The sequence below is a fragment of the Rattus rattus genome, chromosome 10 (assembly GCF_011064425.1).
Source record: "Rattus rattus isolate New Zealand chromosome 10, Rrattus_CSIRO_v1, whole genome shotgun sequence".
NCBI classification, from domain to species: Eukaryota; Metazoa; Chordata; class Mammalia; order Rodentia; family Muridae; genus Rattus; species Rattus rattus.
The window spans coordinates 60,445,595-60,454,080 of NC_046163.1; the positions used below are offsets into that span (position 1 = coordinate 60,445,595).

Below are 8,486 nucleotides of genomic sequence, written 5' to 3' on the forward strand. Positions count from 1 at the left end.
TTCCTTGTCATTACCACGACTGCAACTAGGGTACCGGGTCACAGAGCTGCTGAGTCTTTGGAAAACCAGAGCCTGACTTTGATCAATCATAGCCTGGAAAGGCAGCACCGACACCACCCCTCCAGTCCTGCAGGCGGCGCTGTGGCAGTCGCCCGCCCATCTCCCGACCGCTCTGAGCGGAGGCCCCACCCCCTAACAGCATGCCTCCTGCCCATTGGACCGGCGCGGCCGAGGCTGACCAATGGCGCAAGCGCTAGTGCGCCTCCATCTTTGGGCCGCCAGAGTCCAGCGCTGTGGGCGGTTGCGGGAGAGCGGTGGGCTGTCAGTGCGACAGCGCGTTTCTTGCTTCCCGGCCTCGTTTCGCGCTGCCCGAAGCCGCGATGCCTCAGTTCCAGACCTGGGAGGAGTTCAGCCGCGCGGCTGAGAAGCTCTACCTGGCGGACCCCATGAAGGTGAGTCGCTGCAGGGACGGCCCCGGGACTAGGGTCTTCTCTAACCTTGGCGCGGCCTGTGCACATCCAGGAAGCTGAATCGGTCTACCGGTGTCACTGCCCTCTCCCGTCTCCTTCCATCTGACACGGAGACCCAAGGAAGCTCCGCCAGCAACCACAGGCAGGGCTTTTTCCGCAGCGGCGGACTCCAGAGCAGGCTGCACCCGGTGGAACGCCTGACTTCCGCTATGGATTTGGTTGGTTTACGTGTCGCTGAGGGGGCTCCTCCCCCTGTACCGGCTCTTTCCTGTCCGTCACGTATTTTAGTGCCCCCTTCCCTTCCCACCAAGACGCAAGAGTACCTACTCACAAAGTGGTGATAATTCCGGTCCCAGTTGGGAAGCACCTACTCCACTTTTTTTTGGATAGTGGGGATTTTTAGTTTTTTTTCCCCGTGGGTCAGTTGAAACCTTGTGAATGCTTGCACTTATACGTTAGACATAAATGTTTGCAAACGGTTCATTCCCCAAAGCAGAACTACCCATTCCCATTTCACCAGTCCAGAATAGGTTCCGGGAGAGACACAAAGGTACATTTCACCGTTCCTTAAAGGGTTGTTGAAGGTAAGGTAGATGCATTCGTGTGTATGTGTGTGTGTGTTTGCGTGTATGTGTATCATTGGGCCTGAATAGATGCTCAGTATGCAGAACTCACTTAACGGGAAGAGGGAACCGACTCCTCAGAGTTGCCCTCTGATCACACATCACACATGCGTATACACACACACACACACAGAGTAATAAGTAAAAATGTAAAAAATACATTGGTGCTGGCAACTTGTAGGGGCAGTACTTACCTCAGACTTTTTACAAGGAGCCATCTCTCCAGCCCACAGGAAGTATCTTTTAAAAAGGTTAATTCATGGGGCTGGAGAGATGGCTCGGTGGTTAAGAGCACTGACTGCTCTTCCAGAGGTCCTGAGTTCAATTCCCAGCAACCACATGGTGGCTCACAACCATCTGTAATGGGATCTGATGCCCTTTTCTGGTGTGTCTGAAGACAGCTACAGTGTACTTATTTTTTTTTTTCTTTTTTCTTTTTTTCGGGGCTGGGGACCGAACCCAGGACCTTGCGCTTCCTAGGCAAGCGCTCTACCACTGAGCTAAATCCCCAACCCCCTACAGTGTACTTATATATAATAAATAAACCTTTAAAAAAAAAAAACAGCAAAAAAGGTTAATCCATTAAGTCTTATGTGTACCAGTGTTTTACCTGTGTGTTTATGGTGTCTGATGGGAAAAGAGGGCATTGAATCCCCTAGAACTGGAGTTAGGAATGGTTGTGAGCCACCACGTGGGTGCGGAGAACCAAACCTTTGTCCACCTGCAGCAAGACGAGTTGCTATTATGAGTGGTCTTAGACCCAGGAGGGGACTGGTGGTGCACACCTGTAATCCCAGCATTCAGGATGCTAAAGAGAGGAGAGTAGAGAATTTGAGGTCAGTTTAGGCCACACAGTGAGGCCCTGTCTGGGGTGGGGTTGGGGAGAAATGTATTGGTGGGGGGCATTAGAACTATTCGAAGACCAGGATAGACAGTAGAACATTTTGAGCCATTCTTGTTATTTTTTTAAAATACTCTCATCTCACGTGTCCCAGATTGGCCTCATTAATTTCCTGTGTAGTTGAGAATGATCTTGAACTCTGGATACTAGTTCCCCCCTCCCTTCTATGTCTTTTGAGGTGAGGTATTGCCATGTTAAGCCCAAACTGCCCTTGAACTGAAGGTCCTCTCCAGCAGCCCAAATGCTGGGATAACAGGCGTGTAACACCCTTCCTGGCTTTATGTGGTGCCATTTGTTCTAGTTTCCTTTCTGTTACTAGGAAACACCCTGGCAAAAGAAGCATGGGGCAGAAAGTATGTATTTGTGTTATCATTCCAGGTTATAGTCTGAGGGAAGTCAAGGCAGGAACCCGGAACTGCTACAACCATAGTCAAAAGCAGAGAGACGGTGCAGCCGTGCAGCCTGCCGGCTTCTGCTTGACTTAGTTCTTAGCTGTCTCCACTCATACAGGTCAGGGCCCAGCACTAAGTTGGTCGTCTTCCTACCTCAATTGACAGTTAAGACAGCCGCCTCATACCCATAGGCCAACCTGATAACTGCAGGCTCCCTTCTAAGATGACACTTCAAACTAATTATCCTATTGCTCTTAACATTGACACGATAGTTCATCGTTTTCATGTACAAAGTGATAATAAATGGCAAGGTAAACTAGGTATCTATGAGGTTGTGTAGTTTGTGACAGTGGTGGCTTCTTGTACTTTCATATGGCTCTTCTCCCTGTCCTTTACTTTGACATTATTTCCTCAGTTGAGCAGTGTGCTGTACTGTGTATAAGATTTGTCCAGAAGGGCCTGATACTGACCATAGTATCCATTGTCTGAATTTAGTAAGAAGACAGCAACACACATGGAGTGACTCTTTGATGATGTAGCTGCAGGGAGTTGTGGTGATGGAAAGGAGACAGCAGAGGAGAAGCTGCCCAGGGAGAAAACCCTAGTGGCCTCCAAACTTAAGTAGAAACCCTGGGTCTGAACCCCAGTCCGTTTGATCCTTGGAGAGCTAACGAAGACAGTTTGTCTGGTCTCTAGAATTTATGTGAGGGAATTCTGCCTTTGGTACCCAACATGTTTAGTATCTTTTCACCCTTTACTCTGACCTGCATGGCTTGAACTGAGATGCTATTTCTTGTGGGCTGAGAGAGCCTGTGGTTGGTCTATCTTCCTTTTAGTCCCTTCCCTTCCTGCCACCCATGGTCTGAAAATACAGACACTGTCCTGTCCTCTGCTTAAAACCAGTTCTTCGACTGGAGAGATGGCTTAGCGGTTAAGAGCACTGGCTGCTCTTCCAGAGGTCCTGAGTTCAGTTCCCAGCAACCACATGGTGGCTCACAACCACCCATCTGTAATGGGATCCACTACCCTCTTCTGGTGTGTCTGAAAACAGCTACAATGTATTCATATAAGTAGAAAAATAATAAATCTTAAAAAAAAGGAACAAAACCAGTTCTTCATCGTTTACTGAGTGATGTCCTCATTCCCACCCACACTGTCTTGATTCAGTTGTTCTGGCATTAGACTTGGTGAAGCCACAGAATACTGATATATTTTGTTTTACCAGTTTACCAGTATTTTTCTTTGTAGGACTTTTTAAAAGCAGACTTAATTCACTATATTTTTCTTATATAAAAACCCTTCTGTGGTAGCCAGAGATGGAGCCTGGGTCCTCTGAACAGAGACTCCGGTGTGGGTTTTCACAAAGCAGTCAGTGAATTCCTGATAAGGAGACTTGGCTAATATAGTCTCTTTCCAGAGGACTGGGGTCAAGTAACTGTAGGTCTTGGAGGTGGCATCAAAGGTGGCCTTGGCAGAGTTGCCCAGGGTGGCAGTGCAGCCCCGGGCTGATGTATGGCAGTCATCTATACCGGCCATCATGAGTAGCTTCTTGGGCAAAGGAGCAGGGACAATGCCAGTGCCTCCGGGAGCAGGGATGAGACGCACCAGCGCAGAGCCACGTGGCCTGTCACCGTGCATGGAACAGTGTAGGGCCTGCTAGTCTCTCAAAGGGACAATGGAGCACTTGGCCAAGATGATGGTTCCTTGGCTGGCAGTGGCTACCTCCTTGGAGCATGTAATACCAAACTGACATGACCATTGTAGTCTCCAATAGCAACAGAAGTCTTGACCCTGTCCACTGGCCGGCATGAGTCTGTGATGGGCAGGAAGATCCGGCAGATCTGTTCCACGACTTGATCTTCATGTCCTTAACTTGGTGATGGGTGACGAGGATCCACTCCTTACCTCCATGAGCTCATGGTCTCCTCTGTGACCACAGCCCCCAACACGGCCGCCGAGTCACTGCCATGGCCTCCCTAACTCCCGCTGAACCAGGATCATCTGCCGTTTAGTGTTTCCCCCCAAAAAGAAGAAGCCTGTCTAGGAATTTAATTTTAATTTATTCTGTTTTGTATCTGATTATTTTGGTTGGCTGAATTCAAAGTTCTTAACTAGACAGGAACCTTGACTTTTTGTCTCTGTGCCTATTGAAAATGGAAGCCTATTTTGAACTGTAACAGTGTTTTTTATCTAACAGTTAAAATCCTTCAGGTTGCCACACTGAAATCATTTTAAGTTTGTGGGGGGGCTTTGGGAAGTATGAGGGAGCAGGATAAGGCTGTGGTTCTTGATGTTTCGTGTTTTGTTGGGGGTGGGTGTTGGTTTTGTTTTTGTTTGTTTTTTTCTGAGACAGGGAGTCTCTGTGCAGCCCTGGCTGTCCTGCAACTTGCTCTGTAGACCAGGCTGGCCTCAAATCAGAGATCCATCTGCCTTTGCCCCCAGAGTGCTGGGATTAAAGGTCTGCCACCAGTGCCATCAGTTGTTTTTAAATAAGTATTTTTATTGCAGGTACGTGTGGTTCTCAAGTACAGGCATGTTGATGGGAATTTGTGTATCAAAGTGACGGACGATCTAGTCGTAAGTACACACTGGTTTGTTGGCTTGGGTTGAGTTGACTGCTTGTTTGAAGTTGTTCTTGTAGACGGTGCAGATGACCTGCTAGGTGCACGCATTCCACATGAAAGAACTTCATTCTCGAGTTCTTCTCTTAGACCAACAAATAACAAATTTGCTGCATGAAGGCAGTGCGCCAGGCATGGCTTCTTCAGACCTCACCAGAGAAAGGACACTAAAACTGAGTGGTTTCCTTTCTCATGGTGAGAAGCAAGTGATTATATAGCCTATGTTTTTGTCTTTGAGACAGGTTCTGACTGTCCATGAACTCAGTGTGTAGACCAGGCTGGTCTCTAACTCACAGAGCGTTTGTATCAAAGGCATGTGCTACCAGGCTTGACTCTGTAAATGATGATCAACCAAGCCAGGGGCTTGTTACCGTCTCTCCATCCCTCTCTTCCTTCCCTCTGTCAGTCGGTCTGTTTGTTCGTGCAGCTCTCCACCTACCGAACTGCTCCTAGGGTGAGCTCCTCGGCGCTGTGAGGAGATCTCTAGCCCAGTGCTTCCTTCACCTCAGGTTCCAGCTGGTCTCCGCCACTTGCGGTGTGAAGGCCGTTCTCTGGTTGGAAGTTCTAGCCCTGGTAGCTCTAGTTTATGTTGGCTTTGCTTTTCTGTGTTCCCCTCTGCTAATTATTAGATGTTTCTGTTGTGTTTTATAAAAGAAGAGCCAAGGATATGTTTGATAGAGGCGAAGTATGGTGAGGTGGGAGGGAGGGGTGCCTCGGCAGGCCCATGCTGAGGCATTCCCTTCCCCCTGAGGTATCAGCCATATGACAGGTGTAGTGTAGAATAGAGTTTGTTTAGGACATGGGAAGGGGAGTTGGGAAGGGAGTAGAGATGAGAGTGGAGGTTTGGGGGTCGGAGAGAAAGGAGAGGCTGGCCAGGAACATGTGGGGAGGGAAGAGAGGGAGAAAGAGGTCAGGGAGAAAAGAGAGGCAGAGAGAAGGGCAGAGAGTAAGAGAGCGAGGAGGGGGCAAACAGCCCCTTCTATAGTGAGTCAGGCACACCTGGCCTTTGCAGGGTGACTGTGGGCGGAGCCTAGAAGAAATGCTAACAGTCTCCCCATAAATACTGCATTTTACCAGTACTAAGGCCTCGGTTGTCTTTTGTGGCTCTTCTGGAGCAGTTCATTTGATTCCTGCAGTCTGGTCCTCCTGTATTCCTGCCTGCTCACACATTTATGTATTTGGCCCCTATCTTCCTTCTGAGGCTCTAATTCTGAAGTGATGACATTTTCCTTCATGCAGCTGTCAAAGTTAGCCTTTCCAGAGTGGGTCTTTTCAGCTCTTTCTGCCATTAGGCGTGTTGTCACCCACCTGCCAGAAACCTGGAGTCTTAGGGTTTACTGCTGTCCACACACACCATGACCAAGGCAACTCTTAAAAGGACAACATTTAATTGGAGCGGACTCAGAGGTTCAGTCCATTATGGGAACACGGCAGTGTCCAGGCAGGCACAGTGCAGGAGGAGCTGAGAGTTCTACATCTTGTTCTGAAGGCTGCTAGCAGAATGCTAATTTGTAGTCAGCTGGGATGAGGGCCTTAAAGCCCAGGCCCGCAGTGACATGCCTACTAATAGTGCCACTCCCTGGACAAAGCCATTCAAACCATGACACCTGGCGTGGCATTTCCCCGTCTCTTCTCTTGCTATGGTATATATGAAAAAGTGCCATTTTCATCCCTTACCATATGTATATAACATACACACACACACACAGACCCTCTCTCCCCCTCTCCCTCTCCCTCTCCCTCTCCTCCCTCCCCTCTCCTCCCTCTCCCTCTCCCTTTCTGTCTCCCTCCCCCATTCAAGGGCCTTTCACACACTACATGTGCTCTATTATCTCTAGCTCTGATGGAATGATTTTTTAAAGTGCAAACTTGATTAACTCCCTTTAAAAAGTCCCTTTAAACTTCATCCTCATGTTCCCTCTGACTTTTTTCTTCATTAGTTAAGAGACTATTTTCTCAAGTAGGAAATATATAAATCCACCTTAATAGTAAAGGTCGTCTTTTGTTTCCTGATACAGGGTCTCATGAGCCCACAGTAGCCTCAACTTGCTGGGTAGCTGAGAATGATCTTGAACATTTTAAACTTTATTTATTTTCGGTGTTTGGGCATTTTGCTGCATGTATGTCTGTGTGCACACACATGGCTGGTGCCTTGGCAAGTCTGAAGAGGGCATCAGTTCCCCTGGGGCTGGAGTTACAGGTGGTTTTGACAGCGGGACTTAACTTGCAATGTTTGAGTGTTTTCTTTACATTTCATCTAAGGCAGTGGCACTTAACAATTAAAGTAAAATTGAAGGGAAAGCACGCAGCTGCAGGCCGCTCGTGTGACCTGAGAGCAGAGCAGAATGAGGCAGACAGGGCTCTGGGTGTTTGCCCGCTCGCTTGCTCCCGTCACCTCTAGTAACGAGTTTTGCTCAGTTTGTGTGTCTTTCTGTTCATTCTCTGACAGTGTTTGGTGTACAGAACAGACCAAGCTCAAGATGTAAAGAAGATTGAGAAATTCCACAGTCAGTTAATGCGACTTATGGTGGCCAAGGAATCCCGCAGTGTCGCTATGGAAACAGAATGAATGGTTTGAAATGAAGACTGTTATGTTCTTGGGAAGTAAACAGCTTTTGAAACTGAGAAAGTGTTGGGACGGAAATATTTATATAACGGAGCTGTGGAAAGCTGGGAGACCAGCCTGTGTCCTAAGGTTTGTTTAGAGAGTAGGAATGTCAGGGTTTTCAGTTAGAAAACCTTTATTTTTGGAAATTGAATAAGGGATATCTTAAAACTTTTTGCCGATAATTTGATGTTGGACAAATATATAGTTATTTTTTTCTGGTAAATTCATATCAGTAACTTGTTGAAGAATTGACAAGGAAAGTTCTTTCTAGATTGTGTTTAAGAGGAAATAAAATGTAACTTTTGCTGCGTTGGTATGTGTCTTTTGAAGTGTGACATGTATCGTTTCTAATAAACACGGGATAACTGGGGTCACCCGCTCTGCGGTGCTGATCCGATCCGTCTGGTGTGTGAAGAACAAGTCTCTACCTTTCTTGCCAGGTTCAAACCGTTTCCAATGGACGCTTGCTGAGCCGTGAGCGACCTGGAGTCTGGCTTATAGTGACCTGAGCAGGTGCAGTTCTGAGTGCACAGGCAGGGTGACACACCGATGGCTGGGCGGCGTGTGTGCAGAGCACTCGCAGTGGAGCTCCCACTCAGACTGAGTGAATATTAACACAGCATGCCTCTCAGGACCCTTAGGTTCCTAATGAACCAGAAGCCCACTGTTCATGTGTAGCTGGTGTTTGTGAAACGCTTTACCATCTAAAGGTGATGTTCTGTGCTGTCTGCTCAGGACTGAGGGAAGGGGCCGCATTAAAGTGTTCTTTGTAAAAGTTGTCATGTTGAATAACTTGAAATTTTTATTAGTTATAAGAACTCTAGTCTGTTTTAGAGAGGTCAGTAAATAAAATATAAGCATACTATTTTTG

At 47.6% G+C, this 8,486-nt stretch overlaps 1 protein-coding gene across 1 annotated transcript; it reads left to right on the plus strand.

Moving 5' to 3' along the window:
* Positions 1-227: 227 nt before the first annotated feature.
* On the plus strand, positions 228-7,931 carry Srp9 (signal recognition particle 9). Its single transcript, XM_032915254.1, has 3 exons — positions 228-452; positions 4,895-4,963; positions 7,457-7,931. The coding sequence occupies exons 1-3, from the start codon at positions 381-383 to the stop codon at positions 7,574-7,576; spliced, it is 261 nt and encodes an 86-aa protein (XP_032771145.1). The 5' UTR covers positions 228-380; the 3' UTR covers positions 7,577-7,931.
* Positions 7,932-8,486: the final 555 nt, after the last annotated feature.